The following is a 19590-nucleotide window of genomic DNA, read 5'->3' as shown; positions in this document are numbered from 1 at the left end:
GATGTGCGAATATGCAGATAATGAGGTCTACCTGTAGTGGGTTGATTTGAGGAAGAACTGTAAATAGAGCTTTTAGATTATATAAAGTTTGTCAAAGTGACACTTGGAGGTGAGGGAGAAAAAAAGGTATTGGCAGATTCGGGTAACCTGCAAATATGTTGGTTTCACAAAAATCTGAAAGAGAAAGGGCAGAAGGGTGGGGTGACCCATATTGCCCCAGCATAAGTCAAAGGAGCTGAATATTTGTGGTCTCGGAGGAAAGTTAGCAGACAACCGGATGGGCAGAGCTAATGGAATTGAATGGCAATGGAGGGGCAAGGAGGGTTTCAACAAAATGAGTGTGACATTTCTCAGCTTGAAGAATACTCCCTCAAGACAATTGCAACCCATTCTGCTTCTGAGAGCAAAAGGTGCCTAAAGACTTCCATGTGTTCAGGCACAGACTTGGATAATGTAACACATGCATACCTGTTGCAGGTCCATTCTTGTAAGTAAATAATTCATCTGTTCAGGGGGAGGAACGTCTTCTGCTAGATCCAGGAGAAACTAAGGTGTAGTATGCAAACTTGCCCAAGAACATACTTCTGCTTTTGCACAGCTCTTATTCCAACCACTGGAGCCCAGAGGAGAATTTCCTGAAATGGTGCATCAGCTTGTTTCTTTTCAGTTCTGTTTGGTACAAATATGGTGTTGCCAATTTGATTTTCTTATTGCTGGATCAGAAGAAACAGCATCAAAGTTTGTGCTTGCCATTTTGCTGTTTGGTAGGCCTGTGTGTGTACTGAACATTTGGATTCGACCCAGTCCAAGTTTGACAATATCAGATTTGGATTCTATGGTGATAGTGGATTGGATTCGGAATTCAAATCCAAATTCCAACTTAAATTCAGATTTTCCTCCATAGTGGTCAATAGGGAAATTGGTGGGGGGATCACCAGTTGGCCCTAGAGCCTTGAAACTTGCCACACATGTGGGGAAGATGATCAGGGCATAAATACATGTAATTAATTTGAATAGAATTGGTCAATTCCATGACTTTTTGTGAAGTTTTGGAAATTTTGTTAAAAATGGTGAAGTCTGGCTTGTTTCAAGCCAGAAATTTACAAAACCTTCTGGAACTGAATACCCTCCTTGAACCATCATTCCACCAACATGTGGAGAAATCTTCCCTTTGCCTTCATGACAAGGGGTAACAGCATGCCCCTTTTGTCCCCACTTTTATATCTCCTGAATGGATGGCATACAGTTATGATGCTGATGGGATCTGAACTGCTGGTGACTGACCAGGAGAGAGATCTTGGGGTCGTGCTGGACAGCTTATTGAAAGTGTTGTCTCAGTGTGCGGCAGTTGTGAAAAAGCCTAATTCTGTGCTAGGACTCATTAGGAAGGGGATTGAAAATAAAAATGCTAATATTATAATGCCCTTATACAAATCTATGGTGCAGCCACATCTGGAGTATTGCGTACAGCTTTGGTCACCGTATCTTAAGAAGGATATTGTAAGAAGGATATTAAGAAGGTGCAGAAGAGGGCAACCAAAATGATCAGGCCTGGAGCACCTTCCTTATGAGGTTAGGCTAAAGCATTTGGGACTCTTTACCTTGGAAATGAGGCGACTAAGGGGAGACATGATTGAAGTATATAAAATTATGCATGGAGTGGAGACGGTAGACAGAGATAAACCTTTCTCCCTTTCTCACAACACCAGAACCAGGGATCACCCCATGAAACTGAAAGTTGAGATATTTAGGACCGACAAGAGGAAGTACTTTTTCACACAGCACATATTTAATTTATGGAATGCTTTGCCATGGGATATGGTGGTGGCCACCAGCTTGAATGGCTTTAAAAGGAGTTTAGACAGTTTCATGGTGGACAGGTGTATCAATGGCTACTAGTCTGGTGGCTGTGGGCCATCTGCAGCCTCAGAGTCAGGATGTCTCTGAATACCAGTTGCAGGGGAGCAACAGCAGGAGAGAGGGCATGCACATACCTCTTGCCTGTGGATTCCCCAGAGGCATCTGGTGGGCCACTATGTGAAACAGGTTGCTGGACTAGATGGGCCTTGTGCCTGATCCAGCAGGGCTGTTCTTATGTTCAAAAATGAAATCCACATTGGCAGGACTCTGTGTTACTTCCCCATCTAAAAATAAAATAAAATTCCATAATTTCTAACGGTTTTTAAAGAAAAATTTCAAAAATTCACCAAAAATCAAGGGATTGGTGAGTTCTATTCAAATTCACTACAAGAGGCCCTGACCTCATTTGCCGCATGTGTGGCAAGTTTCAAGACTAGGATCAACCAGTGATATTTTCTACTTCTCCATTCACCTCTCTGGAAAAATCCTATTCCATTTTGCCAGTTCAAAAATTCCAAAGCATTTCTGAAATTAATTTTGATATTGCAGAATTAATTCCAACTTTACTGATCCAACTCTAAAATAATTGGATTTGGATTTTACTTATTTGGGGCAATTATGAATAAAATTTGAATTTTCAAATCCAAATTTGAACAGACCTACTGTTTCAATGCACACATAACCTAATAAGCTGCTGCACTAATACAGAGCTCTCAAAGCAATTGGTGCAATAGTGATGTTAGAATTGATTGGTAAGATGACTATCGTCCAATTTGAGCTTCATTTTTTAATGCTTTAGACCAGCAGGGAGCAGCCAAGTTCCTGAAATGTTATTGACTCTTACGTTCTTTGAAGGGCATAAAATAATTATAATAGTTAAATATAACTTCTGCATACAGAACAAGACTTCAGACCTCAAAGTGTTTACTATGAACAGTGTCCCATTGCACTCTGGGTGGTTTACTCTGGCATATCAGACTCTTAATTACAGTAACACTGGTAATATACATTTAACCCATGCCATGCCAGTATATAAACCTTAGTAAGTTTTAAAGACCCTTATCTCAGAATCAGGGAGAGGATTTGTCATCCAGCTAATGGACAATACATAGTTGGTGTAAACTTTTGATGGCTAAAATCCTACTTCATTATGCTGGAGCATAATGAAGTAGGATTTCACTATGATTAAGATTTCACTATGAGTGTACCAGTAATTGTGCCTAGGGAATGAGGGAATGCCCAAACCTATTTCATATGTTCAGCTTCAGAGGTTTCAACCCATTTGGTTGATGGTTTTGTTCCTGTTAATTAGTGAATGTACTCTATAGTTAGCCCATTAAGGTAACCCATATAATCTATTGAACACTTACAAAGAGATTTATGGAAAACTCAGAACAGAGTTAAAATTAATTTTTTAAAAAATAGGATAGGTAAATAAAACATAGTCTAAGTTGACAATATACTATGTACTTTCCTCAGCTTTGTCATAAAGTGCGGGAAGAAATATAATCTCTCTCCACTCCTTGTAATATCTTACAATGTGTATTTATATATTTCTTAATCTACCATGCCTATAAATGCCAAGTGCATATTCAGGGGAATATAGACTTTCCTTCAGTACAGGAGAGCCCCATTATTTGTGATTTCATGTATCCACGGGGTGTCTAATAGATACCTGTTCCATTTCGTGCGGATAAAATAGTGTTAAGAACAGCATATTTGCAGTTCCTAGAGGACCAGAAGTGATCGCGGAAGTCACTTCCACCCTCCATTTTGTCTCAAGGTCCCATTTTGTGGCTCGTTCCGTCCAAAAATCAGACTTTCTCGCAATATTTTTTGAAGTTTTTCTTCCTTTGTGGGGCATTACTTGGTATATGAGAGACCTGCAGAGCATGCCACAGAAGGTTCTGGGCTTTGGGGGGGTGTTTTTTTGGACTTTCTCCTCCACCCTGGAACCTAATCCCCTTTCCCCATAGCTGGAATGCCTCGTTACTCGCAGTAGTAGCTGAGGAACAGAACCCTCGCAAGTAACAAGGTTGTAACGAGGTTCTCCTGTATCATGCAATCAAAATATTTGCTGTTTCCCTCTTTCAAATATCCCCCAATGGCCTGTATAGGTCACAACTAAAAAGTCATAACTTATCTCATTTCTTTAAGCTTACTATGCAGTAGACTTGTGCAGTAGGCATTCTGCGTGTGTGCTCTTCCCCCATCAACTTCGCGATGCCTAGACCATTATGACCCAAATTGGGTACAGTTGAAGGGATACATAGGGACACTTCTACGGCATAGTTTATGATAATGTCATCCACCCCAATTCAAGATGGTGGATGCATGAACATTTGCTCAAGTGGGCTAACTTATGAACTGCCTAACTGATTTAAACCATATTTGTTACAGCTTTAGGGACACAGAGAGATAGCTCAAGGGCATATTTTGTAATCCACCCTGATTCAAGATGGTGGACACATGGATGTTTGAGGTACAAGTGGGCTAACCTGTGAACTGCCTTAACTGATTTGGACCAAATTTAGTCCGGCTGTAGGGATAATGAAAGGATTAGTTCTTACTAGAACAACTTGTTAAACCTGTGTGAAAGACTTCCATATGTGGTACAAGTCTCCCTTAACGATACTGCACCTTTAATTTTCTGGTATCGAAATTCTAGGATTGTAATACCACCGTCTTTTGGATTTGTTTTTCGATAAGTTTTAGGAGGTTGTCCTTCATCAATTTCTCCTGAGATCAGTTTCTTTAGGTCTCTTTTCTACTTTGTAATATTAATTATTGTACACATTCTTTGCTTTCGCATTAGGAGCTATTAACATCAGAATTAAATCTTTTTTACATAATCCTAGGAAGCTGTCATATATTGAGTAAGACCATAGGGCTATCTAGTTCAGTATTGTCTTCACAGACTGGCAGTGACTTCTCCAAGGTTGGAGGCAGGAATCTCTCTGCCCTATCTTGGAGATGCCAGGGAAGGAACTTGGAACCTAGATGCTCTTTCCAGAGCGGCTCCATCCCTTAAGGCAGGGATTCTCAAACTTGGGTCCTCAGGTGTTATTGGACTTCAACTCCCATAATCCCCAGCCTCAGTGGCCTTTGCTTGAGGATTATGGGAGTTGAAGTCCAATAACACCTGAGGACCCAAGTTTGAGAATCACTGCCTTAAGGTGAATATTTTACAGTACTCACACATCAAGTCTCCCATTCATGTGCAACCAGGGTAGATCCTGCTTAGCTAAGGGGACAAGTCATGATTGCTACCACAAGACCAGCTCTCCTCCCTCGTGACTCATACTGACTAATATCCTCACTAGCAGCACACATGTGCAGCCAAAAAAGGACCTTCACAATGCTCGGAGCTCTGCTTCTGAAGCATGGTGCCCCCACAGGTCAGGGGTGGGATTATAGCCAATCCCCACACACACACTTTGGGGCACTCTGTGCAACCCCAGAGTAGTTTCTGTGGGTTGCAGAGCCTAGGCAGGGCTAGGGATGTGCATGAACCGGTTCAGTGGTCCTTCTACAGACCGCCAAACTGGTCCGGAGGTCTGGCATTCAGACCAGTTAGGAGGCAGCGGGGTTGCCTTATAAGGAACAGGGAGGGTGCCCATCCCACCCTGCTGCTTTTTTTCATTCTGACACTGCCCCGCAAAATGCTGGTGCCAGGCTGCTGCATACCTCCTTGCAGGCCCAGTCAGCATTGTACTGAAAGTGGCCAATGCAGGTCATGCACGCATATCAGCCACTTCCGTTACAAGACTGACCAGGGCTGCAAGGAGGTACCGCGCCAGCTTTGGAGACAGTGCCGACGGTGGGGAAGTGGCAGTGGGGGGATGAGCACCCTCCCTGCTCGTTAAAGGTAATCATCCTCCGCCTCACGGGAGTGCACGAATCCATTCGTGCACATCCCTAGCCGCACATGTGCCCTGTTAGTAAGGATTTCAATTATTGAGTTTCTGATCATGTTGGTTGTATTGCTGAGTATCTTCACACAGGGCTTTACAGTGGGTAGTAGTTTATTTTAGTAACTGTCAAAAGTTCTACTATATGTACTACAGCAAAAGTAGTTTGGTCTTGTGTTCCCATTTTTATGTAAAATTTGGAGAGTACCCTGTAAAGAAGGAAGAATTCAAAGAGGAAACCTCTTAAATGAGTTTCAGTTTTGAACTTACAACATTTAAACTACATGCATTTTATAGTTCTTCCATGGCTATGTATGGTAAACATTCTAAATGAATGCCATTAGTTCCTTGCTGTAACAGCAACAACAAAAAGGGTATTGATTACCACACCTCATGAATGCTGGTAGTATCGCCATAATTGAATTAACTTATTGACTTTACTGCCATAAAATAGTATGTTGTCCACTAGCATAGATGGCTCATAACAAGACATTCATTGAGGATAGGTCTATGAACGGCTATAGAGCATGATTACTACGTGGAACTTCCAAGTCCAATAGGAATATCCTTTGGAATATCAGACACTGGAGATGGCGGTGGGTGACGGTGCTGTTTTCATGCCATGCTTGTAGGCTTCTCAGAGGAATCTGGTTAGCCACTTGTTAGAAATTGAATGCTGAACTAGATTAAACCCTGACAAATTCTAGCCTGATTCTAGATTCCCTATTTTTCCTTACAAAACCTTTGCAGCTCAGCCTCTGCTAAGTTTGCAAAGCCTTTGGTGGAAAGTGTATTATTGGGTTTGGATGTGGAGGAATAAAAAGGTATTAAACTCTTGTACTTTTAAGGTAACTTTCCCAAATCATAAAAACAATATCTAAGCAGCTGTGCACCTCTTGAGTTGTGCCATAATTTTGATCTGTAACAAAATTTGTCAATTGAGTTTCTAAATATCTAGCAGGACCACATATCCAGTGGGTCCCAAGCTGTTCTCCCCCCCCCCCCCCGCCGTTTCATGTGTCTAATAGACTTATTCACACAAGTCAAAAGCATGCAGCCTGATCTGATGGGCATATGCTTGGAATTAAGTCCCACTGAGTTGAAGGGCACTTAACTCGTAAGCATGGGCATAAAGTTTTCTAGTGAGCTATTGCTGAATCTTGATGATAGAACTATATGGCTCAGTACATTTTTAACTTCTTTCAAAGAGTAATGAAGGCTAGCCAATGATAGCATTATAGTATCTGCACATTAACCTAGTTTCTCTTTGTGCTGTCTCTGAACTTGTAATAACTTCACTTCCTCCGAAAACAAAAGCTAAAACTTCATTACTAATAAATAGTTGAAAGGAATATCCTTGTCACTTACCATTTCTCAAAATAGAGATTCTGGCAAACTATCATTCGCCCAACTTTTAGAAATTGTTTACACATTTGTAGTTATATAGAAATAAGTACTTTCCAGGAAGTGAACAAAAAGTTGTACTCATGCCATTTGAAAGCTTTTTCAGCATTCCAAAAGGACATGACCAGAGGACAATCATTTCTTTTTAGATTGATTACTACAAATAGGCTTTCAAATATCATATCTTTCACTTTCAACTGGGCATAAATGCTGGTACATCCTTCATGATATATTTAGGTTTGAACAAATTTGTGCCAAGATTGAGATAAAGGTATATATTCTTTATTTAGAAGAGAAATTGTCTGGTATAACCAAGTCCTTGCCCTCTTAGGCATCTACTGTAACTTAGCTACTTTCCAAAATGACGGTAACTGTCTGGTTAAGGGATACAGTATTCAGTAATTATATCAACTGAAGGATCTACTAAGATCCCAGCAAAGCTGTGAAATTCTGGTTTGAGGATTTTCTGGTGTTTGCTATTCTTAAGTTGTCTAATGGTCTGCCTTACTTTCTTAACTGCAATTGGTTGGTTCAACCTATTCCTTTCCTCATCTGAAATTTTAGGAATCTGGACGTTAGAAAGAAAGGCTTCAACCTCTCTTTCTTGGGGTGAGTCAGACCTATATAACTATGAATAATATTTAACCAATTCTGCCAAGATTAGGTTTATTTCAGTTTCTAACCACCCCCATCCTGAGTGCTGGATTCAAGTTACATTGTTTTTAAAAAGAGACAATAGAGTAAAATTGAATCTAAAAAGTGTATAAAAATTATCTACTCATGCTTATTCCTGGCCATGAAAGCCGATTCAAAAAAGTTTACAGTGTAACATCTGGAGTTTCCAGACAACCATTAAGGATAGCCCCACTCAGAGCGCGTCACAGTAGCCTAGCCTTGAGGTTATGAACACCGGTTGCTAGATCTTGATCAGATAGCATAGGAGGACCATATGTAAACCTGTCCCTGTCAGTTTCTAGGTGAAGATCTTCAACCAGGTTTGTAAGGGCAATGCCAAACCCAGGTCAAAAAGCCGTTTTGGTCTGGAAAATGGATTACAGTATGTCCTGGCATATCTAGAAGACAACTATTTGCTCATAACCTTTCAAGATCCACTTTTCTTTTTTATCATCTTTTTCTGAGCAGGAGCCACACAATTGCAATCCATCCTCCCTGAATGATTTCAGTACCTCAAATTGATCCTGTGCTTGAAATGGTAGCTGCTACTTTAAATGGAATTCAAGCCATTTTTGTCTGTTTATTAGATAGCAGGTGTTCAATGTATCTGACTCTGTACAGAGAGAGCATGCATTCATGTAGCTGCTTACTACCAGAAATAGCTTTGGATGGCACTTTGCAGATGTGATAACTTTGAAACTGCCATAAACTTTAACAGATACTCTGCGCCACAGTCAGTTAGCTTTGGCGCAATAGTTTCCCTTCCCACTTAGTTTGCCTTGGGTCCTCCATAAGTTGGGGAAATCTGTGCCAGCAAAGTGGTGAGAGAAAGTACTTGGGAGCAACTGTTTTGATGGCTCATGTCAGTCTGCTATTCCATAAATTCAGAAGGCCATTGACAGTCACTCCCAGATGGTTCTGGAATCCAGTTGACCCCATGAAATTCTAAGCATAGACCAGTCTAACTGGCCTTGCACTCCTGTGGGAACATAGGAGGGTAGAAACCTTGTTCCTTATGTTGCCTTGACAGCGGTGGTGTTTTGACACCTTTCGCTGTCCCAATAAGCATTGATATATTTATAGCTTTTTGTAGTTCCTATTCAACATTTCCATTTTCTTCTGTCTCTGGTGTAGAACTTCAGACTTTTAAAAACGTGTTTAAAACCTGTCTAGCTTAATTCCTGTTTCTAAGTTGCTGTGTAAACAATTTCCCTTAACTCCTAGATAATAGAAAATGAAACAAATAAATCATCTCTACTCTGTTAGTGAATTGGTGTTATCTAACATTAGATATTACTTAAATACCAGAATAGCTGCTCTAAGAACATAAGAACTGCCCTGCTGGATCAGGCCCAAGGCCTATCTAGTACAGCATCCTCTTTCACAGTGGCCCACAAGATGCATCTGAGAAGTCCACAGGCAAGAGGTGAGGGCATGCCCTCTTTCTTGCTGTAGCTCCCCTGCAACTGGTATTTAGAGCTATCTTGCCTCAGAGGCTGGATGGTAGCCTATAGCCACCAGACTAGTAGCCACTGGTAGACCTGTCTTCCATGAATTTGTCTAAGCCCCTTTTAAAGCCATCCAAGATAGTGTCCATAACCACATCCAGTGGCAGGGAATTCCATAGATTATGTCCTGTGTGAAAAAATACTTCCTTCTGTTGGTAGCCCCTCTTCCAAACTAAAAAGCCCCAGATGTTGTAGCCTTGCCTCATAAGGAAAGTGCTTCAGGCCCCTGGTAATCTTGGATGCCCTCTTCTGCACTTTTTCCAGTTCTACAATGTCCTTCTTATTATACAGTGACCAGGACTATACGCAGTACTCCAAATGTGACTGCATCATAGATTTGTATAAGGGCATTATAATATTAACATTTTTATTTTCAATCCCCTTCCTAATGATCTCTACCATGGAATTTGCCTTTTTCACAGCTGCTGTACACTGAGTCAACACTTTCAATAAGCTGTCCACCACGACCCCAAGATCCCTCTCCTGGTCAGTCATGGACAGCTCAGATCCCATCACTGTAAAGTTGTGTCTCCCCCCGCCCATATGCATCACTTTATACTTGCGTACATTGAACCGCATTTGCCATTTTGTTGTCGACTCACCCAGTTTGCAGAGATCTTTTTGGAGCACCTCACAATCTGTTTTAGATTTTACTACCCTGAATAGTTTAGTGTCAGTCTCTCTTTAGTGATAGTCTCTAAGATCACCTACTCTGAATTCAATCTTTGTTCATCTTGCAGCACAAAGAATGTACCAGCTCCTCCATCTTTGTACATCTGTATGTACCCTCAATGACATTCTTGGCTTTCTTATTCAGTGTGTTATAATCTTTCAGTCTTTCAATGTTACCCTAATTCTTTTTAGAATTGCTATTACAATGATATTCTCCAGTTGTTTTCCCCACATTCTGTAACTATTATAACTATGGCTTGGTGTATAGTGTTATTGGGGATTAATTCATTTTTAGCTCTCTTTAAAATGTGAATACAGTACTTCTAAAAAGAAAGGTTCATATATCTACTTCCCCATAGACTTGAAGGTATGACTTTAATGTGGGGCGGTGGGGGGATGGATTGCTCACTGTAAAAATAACCTACGATTAATAAAGGGAAAGGAAAGGTTGTACCGTCAAGTTGGTGTTGACTCCTGGATGAATAACTCTATCCTATTTCCTCCTCATCTAACAGCCCCATTCCTGCCCCTGCCCCCCCCCAACTTGAAACACTGTTCTTTTTCATGGTAATTAAAAGGAAAGTGTAGTAGGTCCTCTAGATCAGGGATTCTCAATGTTGGGTCCCCAGATGTTGTTGGACTTCAACTCCCACAATTCCCAGTTCCAGTGGCCTTTGATTGGGGATTATGGGAGTTGACGTCCAATAACAACTGGGAACCCAACGCTGAGAAATCGCTGCTCTAGAACAACCTCCAAAATGTCTTTCTGATTTTTGGTTGTGGAAGATCTTTTAAGACCTTGTGAAAACACGGGTTCTTCCATCTCGCTACCTACAAAGGAGTGGTAGACCAATGAGGATAGGTCTCCCTCAGAAACTGATGGGTCCTATTGTATTTTAGAATCCTCTCCAAGGTGACTTATCCATCATTACCAATAGCTGCTCTTTCAATTACAAACAAACGGGGTTGTCTTGTTGAGGGGCACACCTCAGAGGGCTCTGGGTGGCATGAGGTCTTCCTTTCTATCCAGCTGCAACTGTAATTTTACTAAACATCACCAGATGGGGGCAATGAGCTCCCACCAGTGAGGCATCAGATTGTATTAGGCAGTTGCACCTTAACAAAATTGGCAATTTGTCCATCCACAGCTTGTGTCTCCACACTGTTGCCCATTTGTCAGGCAGCAATTTCTGCTCCCATACTGTCACTGGCCAATTTCTCTGGCTGCAGTCTCTGCAACCACACCATCACTAAATCAATAGAGTGTCAATTAACCAGCAATCCCATACGGCATCTTCCACTCTCTTCTAGGAAAAGGGCTGTCTCCACAGCGTTGCTTAACTGAACCACTCCCAACCTCTTCTGTCAGGCTACAGCCACAAGGCTGTACTGCCGTTTCTCAGGCAGCAGATCAAAGATTTCCCTGTCGCTGTGTGAGGCTGCTGAACATTGCAGTCAGGAAACCAACCCTCTACAGGTGGCACCACCACTGTCAGGCTACAGTTTTAAGTTCTTGACTTGCCAGGCTGCTTCCCTATTAAGGATAGGACCGCCACTGGCAGGGCTAACCCCCACCTATCTGGTTGGGCTAGTGTCAAGTAAGTGTGCCTGATTGGACTTGAACCAATCTATCCTTGCTGAGCGCTCAGTGGTTGTGGAACTACTCCACCTGTGCTATCTGGCTGCACTGCACCGTCACTTGTAGTGGGCACCCACAGAGCTTTGCAGCAAGAAAGGCACCTTAATTTACTCTGTGGAGTGAGTTCATCTACTCAGCCAGTGTGTGAATAGAGGCAAAGATCAGACCAGGAATTATCTTTTGGCACATTTACTAAAGAAAATAGCATACAGAAAAGAGGCAAGGCAGGCAAGCTAAAGTCCCTAACCTACCAGGTTACAATAATAAAAGTAAGGGGAGAGGGAGGATTTTAAAAGAAATGTATGTTGCACTAGTCTTTCAATTGGCCAGATTGGTTGAATCATCCTCAGCTTACCAATGATGCTGTAGATTGTAGAGATGCCGTGAGGAGTTGTACAAAGTAGCTAGAGAGTTAAGTTAAGCAGCACGTGTTTGAGATGGTGATAAGACTGGGGTCTCATCTACTCCTCTGGCTTCTTTCCCCTGGTCCAGAACAGTTATAGCTTTGGTTCTTCTTTGATGCTCCCTTGGTTCAGTCAGCTCTCAGTTCATCAAGGCAGCCCAATTCAATTTGGCTGCATCAGCTCAGATGCACTCAGATGCCCAAATTCTAGTTTCTGGTCCAAGTGTTGTCATTCCTCTGCCAGCCTGGCATCAATGTGTCTTGAACCCAAGTCTTTATCTCTCACAAGATGTTGCTGTTTCAGAATGTCTCTGGGAAATGCTGTGAATTAGAGTCCTCTTACCTTGATGGATTCCGCTATAAACAGTGTTGTCAATCTTTTGGCCTGTCTTAGGCATTGTCCATTGGTGCTCAATATAGGAATAGAGGTGAAGGAAAGGGCTGGGGTTGGAATTTGGGGGAGTTAAGCCATGATACCTTCACTTACATACAGTTAAAGCATGTCATAGCCTTGCATATCGCAAAAATAATACAGAAAGTGTCAGTTCCTCTAATCTATAGACATTAAGTACAACAATGTTGCTCTTAACAAGATGTTCTCCTCATAGTTTGTTTTGAATTCTGCCATCCTTTCTAACCTTGAATGTACATGGAATAGAAATCACATTCCAGCAGTAAACAAGGTCTTTCATAAATCCTTCATAGGCAATTATACACAGTGCTTAAGACAGCAATTTGCTTCTTCCTTTCCCATAGTGCTTTTTGTCTTGTAGCTTTTCTGCTTTGAGGCTCAGTGAAAATATAGAACTGAACAATTAATTCAGCATCATCAACTGAACACAAACCAAACAGTTAAGCAATTGAGTACAGTGGCTTATAAGGCATATAGTTCTATTAAATAAGCATAGGAATATGGGACATAGAAGAGAATTGTATGAGAGGAGATTCAACTGCATCAGGAGGAACTGGGCCATGTTTGTAACAGTAGGTCCTCTAGATCAACTTCCAAAATGTCTTTCCAGTTTTTGGTTGTAAGACTTTGTGAAAACATAGGTTCTTACATCTTGCTGCTTACATAGGAGGGGCAGACCAATGAGGAGAGGTCTCCCTCAGAAACTGATAGATCCAGTTGTGGGTTGGAATTCTCTCCAAGATGACCTATCCATCATTACCAATAGCTGCTCTGTCAGTTACCTCATCTGCTTCTGGAATTACCTCAGCTCTTGACACAGTAACTTATTGTCTTTGTTCTCTGCAGAATTTCCCTTATGTATGGCACCTGAATATCAGTAGATGGCTTAAGCACAAGTGGCAAAAGACTTGCAATAAATCTGACAGAATATGGCAGAGAGGCCATTTGAAGGAAATTAAGGGGGTGGGGGTGAAGTTGGCTTTTCTCTGCTACCATCCCATTTACATGGCACCTTGCAGAGTTAGCAGGGGGTTTAATTGGTGTGAGAAGTGCTACGTTGTGGGAATTTCTGCCCGGAAATCTAGTCTTGTATAACTTGCTCCAGTGTGTGCTTTGCACTTAATGAATAAAATTGATCACACCTGCAGTGACTTAGCACTATAAAGTGGAAACTCAACTGGAGTTCTCATTAGCAACCTCTTGTCACAATTGTTTGGATCAGTTTCAGCTAAGCTACTTCCAGGATATTCTATGGAGTTGTGTAACAACATATAATCTAGGTTTTTGGATTTATTTATTTTTAAGTCACACTGGAAAGGCTACGTCTGGTGGAAATGGTTCATTAAAATTGCTAACTGGGCAAAAAACAAGTGCTTTTAGTAGAAGCTTAATCTACAGAAATGAATCTTTCCTAATGTGGAAATAGATAGACATGGTCAACTGCTAATGTCTGTATTTGTTGTGCAGACATTGCTAATGTGTGTAGCAACAAAGCTATTGTTGGAGGTAGAGGAAATGGTTAAATAATTATTAGCAGTTCTCTTGTAAAGCTTCATTGCAGATAAAGAAAATTCCATGGAGTGGTCAAAAGTCCTCTCATTCATTCATTCATTCATTTTAACCTTGCTTTATACTGCCGGTCATGACAGTTCTTTCAACGTGGTCTCTGTCGTTTACACCAATGGGCTATGTGCCTGCTCAGAGACCTCGTTGGAACCTAACAAGCTCAATTCTCCTGATTTAGGTGGGAACCCCGCCCCCAACCGCTATGTGTGGCTGCGCCACTGCACATCACTTCAATCTTTGTCATTTGCGCTTCAGTAGACATTGTGGAATCTTTGGCTCGGCAACGAGTAGGATTATTCTTGAATCCTCTTGTTTTTCTCCTGTTTTCACACCTGTTCTTGTTTTTCTTTACTTCTTGCAGTTAGTGTTTTTTTCTTGGCATTTTACTGTGTCCACCCACTCCACCCCCAAATCTTTGTGGCTTCGATCCCGGCCAGGATAGGTTTTCTATGCCGGGCACAAAAAACTTTAAGAAATGTGTTCTCTGTGGATCTAAGATCCCTTCCCATGATATTCATACCGAGTCTCTTCTCTGCTTGGGGGAATCCCACATTGTTGAGACCTGTATTCATTGCCAGAGGTTTACGAAACAAGCTTGAAAGAATAGGGCTTCTCGCTTGCACGCTGCCCTGTGGGACTTGGCCCTCCATTCTTCAGAGGCCTTGTCACTGAAGCAATCATTTAAATGGCTTCTTTGATGCAGTCAAAGTGCTTGGACTCCACTCCTCCAGCACCAGAACTTCTGGTCTCAGTACCAGTGTCGTCAATGCCTGCCGCATACCTCTCCATGGTTTTGGCCCCTTCTGTGCCACTGGAAGACTTGCCTAAGCGAACTTTACCTTCGGTACCACACCTCCCTTCGGTTCCTTCAGTACCACAAAAGAAGAAGAAACCGATGCTAGTTCCGCATCTGCCAGCAAGGCAACACCTTCCACCTATCCCCAGAAAGAAGAAGCCCCCGCCAGTCTCTTCTTTGGAAGCTCTGCTGGTTAAGAAGCCGAAATTGGCATCTTCGGGACATGGCATGGCAGTTGTTGACCAGGTGTCAGAAGGTCACCTGGCCATGGTACCAGTTCCTCCGATACCGAGTTCTACTGACCCTCGCCTTCCTACTAGTTCTCCGGTGGCCTCGATGTCTCCCACTCAGATGCCTGACCATACCTTCGCGGGACAGGAACTCTTGGTAGTGGCTGATGAATGGGACTATACTTTAAAAAAAAAATTTTTAAAAACCCCAAATATTACAGTTTAAGATACTCCTAAGAATGAAAAACTTTCATATAAAGTTTTAAAAGAAAAAGAGAAAAAGAAAGAAAAGAAACCCCAACAAACAATGCATTTATATGCAATCACCTTCTAAAGCACATACAATTGATTAAATTTTGACCATATAGCTTGAAACTCTTCTTCTTTGTCTAAACCGCGGGGGGAAACCAATTCAAATGCGGACAATGAACACATTTCAGTAGTCCAAAGCTGAAGTTCCGGAGTGAATCTGCTTTTCCATTGTTGAATTATAATCTTTTTATTTATTTATTTATTTATTTGATTTCTATACCGCCCTTCCAAACACGATTTCTATTCCGCCCTTTTGGCCACTCCCCAAACGCGAAGAATCCATAGTTGTTGATAAGTTCCATATCCTGGGAATATATCCCAAGAGAACATAGCTATCTTTAAAAATCAATGATAATTGCAGTTTCTTATTTACAATTTTATGGACTTCATCCCAAAAAGATGCTATAATTCGGCATGACTAAACCATATGCAGCAATGTCCCCTCATAAATATTGCATCTCCAGAAAACCGCATTCTGAACCCAGCCCTTTCTGAACATCCTCTGGGGAGTCCAGTAAGAGTGAAACAAAAAAAATTGCTGAACAAGTTTCAATTTAAGATCTATATATGCTCGTTTCATTATCCTTAATGCTATTAACCATTGGTCTACTGGAATGGTATATTCAAGATCCTGATTCCATAATAGACAAATATAATCAATATCAACTTTCTCTTTCTCTTTAAGTTTTAAATAAAATGAAATGGTAGGTTTAGGGTTAACCTTTCATCTGGCACAGAACGTTTGGATGTTCAAAGGGCATTGTTCTTGTGTTTGTTCTGCATGATGGGCCTTGCAAGTTTCTGCTCAGTCCCTGTCTAGGTGGTTTGTTTGTACTATTAAACTTTGTTACAATTTGGCACATAAACAATTGCCTGCAACCATTAAGGCACACTCAGTTTGGTCCATGGCGGCTTCTGTTGCCTTTGATCATGCGGTCCCTTTGAACACTATCTATCAAGCAGCTGCTTGGGCTTCGCCCCATTCCTTTATTAGTCATTATGCCATTGATGTCATGGCAAAGAATGATGCTAGGTTTGGCAGGAGTGTCCTGCAGTCTGTTTTCAGTTGATGTACCTCATTTCTTTGAAATAAATACTTCTTGCAGAGTGCATCCTTGTTTCCTTTTGTTCCCCCCTCCTTTTGGTGCTAGCTTGTTATGCGCCCATTGGTGTAAAAGACAGAGACCACGTCAAAGAACTACAGGTTGCTTACCTGTAACTTTGGTTCTTCTAGTGGTCATCAGTCCTTTTACACACCCTCCCTTTCTCCCCGCTGGGTCTACTGAAGACAGACTCCATGACTGAAGGGATATGGAGTGGCACAGCCGCATATAGCGGCTGGAGGCAGGGTTCTCACCTAAATCAGGAGAATTGAGCTTGTTAGGTTCCAACGAGGTCTCTGCACAGGTGCATAGCCCATTGGTGTAAAAGGACAGATGACCACTAGAAGAACCAAAGTTACAGGTAAGCAACCTGTAGTTACCACCTCTTCTTGTATTTTGTTTATTTATGGAAGACAAATTGGATCGACTGTTACACCGTAACTGTAGACTTTCTGGGATTAATATAAAGCAAATTTCTTCGACCCTTTTCTGTTTGTTTTTCAGTGTAGGCACAGGACCACCTTTATAACTTTTATTAACTACAAATGCTAATGCTACAATAAATGTGTTAGTCTTTAAGGTGGCCAGAAGGCTCTTTGTTGTTTTGATAACAGAAACACTGTTATGTTTAATTCCATTAGATCTCTCAGCACCCTTTGGTACTGCAGATCCTTTAATCTTGTTGGGCTCTCTGTGAGATTTGGTAAATGGTTTTGCCTGATTATGTTTGCTTGTAGCCAGAAATTCTAAGTGTAAGAATAAGCAAGTGTTATTATCACTGTAAGAGCTGACGTAGGTACCTTGGCTTCATTCTCTCTCCACAGTTTTTTTTTTAAACATTTGTATAGGGAGATAATGTGTAGTTCTTGGAGAGAGGTTTCATTTGGTATGTCGAAGGCACGTAACTCCTTTTCACTGAACTGAGGGGCACTGAAGCAGCATCTTAAATTGTGGTTAATTGGATGAAAGTGAACATTATGAAAACTGAATTTTGGATTCTGCAGAAAGGGAGAGCATCTGATTGATTTAAAGATGGGCAGAACTGATCAATCAATTGTTTTACAGTCTGGAAAGAGCCCTTGATAAACAGGTAGTGGTGAAGGCCCCTCTGCCATTTGTCACCTGGTCTGTCAACTGCTCGCTTATCTGGGAAGCAGCAATCTAGCAACCATCCTTATTTCTGTAACCTCCAGGTTTGATTACTGCAATGCGCTCTCCATGGTTGGCTCTTCAGGACCATTCAAGAGCTTCACCTCAAGCAAAATTCTGTGTGCCTACTGATCTGTATCCTCCTGATCTACGTTCCTCCTGTAGCAGGAATGTAGGCATTCACTACTGAGCAGCTACACTAGCTGTCTGTTTAGCTTCTGGATGCAAGTTGAAGTGCTGATGTATGACTTCTTTGAAGCCTGGGCCCTGCATTTCTTAAAGTGTGCCAACTCATCCAGGTCTGACGGCCAGCCCCCATCTGAGCAAGCCTGAGTACCATTAATTTGAAGTGGGGCACTTTCTGTACTGGACCTGGAACTGTGAAACATGAAAGGATGCTATCGTGAGACAGTTTATGGAGGCTTTTAGAAAAGTCAGTAAGGATTTTCTTTTTAGGAATGTCCTTGCTTCCTTGAGGAATGAGTATTTGACTAAGGCGTACTCTATTGCTTTTTATTAGACTGTATTTTGGGAATTTAGTCATTGCTGATGTGAGGCTAGCCAGCAGCACATGAGTTTAAAGATGAAATTCACTATTTAAAAAAGGTTTTGCTGACTTGTTTCTAAACTTTCTAATGTAATATGTATGCTGCTACACTTGCAGGAGCTGGCTTGAGTGGACGCCAGGTTCATAGGACACAAGCTGTCTTCAACCACACAGAAGACTATGTGCTGCTTCCCGATGAAAGGACCATTAGCCTTTGCTGCTGGGATTCACGAACTGCTGAACGAAGGAATCTTCTTTCCTTAGGGCATAACAGTATAGTTCGCTGTATTGTCCACTCTCCTACCAATCCTGGTTTCATGACCTGCAGTGATGACTACAGAGCTCGATTTTGGTACCGAAGGTCAACCACAGACTGAAGCTGCACTTGTGAAATAATTGCCTGGATTTTATTCCATTTTTCTATTTTCTACCATAACTGAATTTAAGTAGTTTTGGATGGGATTTTCTCCTCTAGAAATAAAAACAATCCATATTGGAAGGTAAGATGGAAGGTCCTGGAAGGTAACATATTTTTTTAAAAAAAATGTTGAAAACAACTGTGATAGCTTAAAACCTTTCCCGCACCCCCATTGTTTGTCTGTTCACATTTAATAGAACAGGCGGTTTGTGTTCATTAACCAAACCTGGCCTTATGTTTTAAGAGCCTTAACTTCTTCCTCGATTCATTCAATGTACAGTTAACTGCTGTTTTGTATATATTTTTTTCATCTTGTAGTTATCTAGCTCTGAGTTGGAATTCTGTACCATTCTTTTGTGTGTTTTAACTATTATTTAGATCAGTTAAACTTCAAATGCTCTTATTAAATCTCATTCTTAAAATGGTTTGTCTTAATCTTATAATTATTATAATTATTATCCTGTTACTGCATCACAGCTGCAAGATAGAATGTTTAAATCAGGACTGAAAAATATTCTAATATTTGGATACCAATGGTTTTCTAGGGCCCTGCACTATTTGGTGTCTGGGATGTTAAGTACAGCCAGCTTAAAATGAGGGGGGTGTTGTTTAAATTGGCTTTTTAAACTGTCCTGTACTCAAGACTTCATGCAGATAGCTGCATTTAAAAACAATATAATTAGCAGTGAATTTTGAAAAACGTTCACCATTAAGAGAAATTCCTCTTTATCTCTGGTCACAACCAGGGCAAGGATGCTCTTTCTGGCATGAACAGTCCTCCTTTAAAAAAATATCTTTCCTAACATCAGCTTTCCACATGGAGACAATATTAAATAAGGGATCCTTCACAAAGCGCTAAAAGGCCTACAGTAAGATTGCCTTCATAAACATGCTTGGAATCGGTTTTTATTTTTTCACCAGATGAGCTGCATTGTTTCCAAACACACTCACGCTCCAGCTTTGGGCCTCAAGAAAGCCTTAGTGA

The 19590-nt window shown here is 41.3% G+C and overlaps 1 protein-coding gene across 5 annotated transcripts in view; it reads left to right on the top strand.

Moving 5' to 3' along the window:
- Positions 1-19029, top strand: part of CSTF1 (cleavage stimulation factor subunit 1) — a 33303-nt gene extending 14274 nt beyond the window's left edge. For 3 of the 5 annotated variants that reach the window (XM_053250169.1, XM_053250172.1, XM_053250174.1), the window contains 2 exons: positions 7740-7784; positions 18305-19029. In XM_053250169.1, the coding sequence (XP_053106144.1) occupies positions 7740-7784; positions 18305-18564 (305 nt within the window). In that variant the 3' untranslated portion in view covers positions 18565-19029. Of the gene's footprint in view, positions 1-7739; positions 7785-9780; positions 9810-18304 lie in introns of those variants that run through there. The other 2 variants (XM_053250173.1, XM_053250170.1) reach the window with 2 other exon arrangements.
- Positions 19030-19590: the final 561 nt, after the last annotated feature.

This window comes from Hemicordylus capensis, chromosome 4 (assembly GCF_027244095.1).
Source record: "Hemicordylus capensis ecotype Gifberg chromosome 4, rHemCap1.1.pri, whole genome shotgun sequence".
In the NCBI taxonomy this organism is placed as follows: Eukaryota; Metazoa; Chordata; class Lepidosauria; order Squamata; family Cordylidae; genus Hemicordylus; species Hemicordylus capensis.
This window is presented reverse-complemented; position numbering and strand designations above follow the sequence as displayed.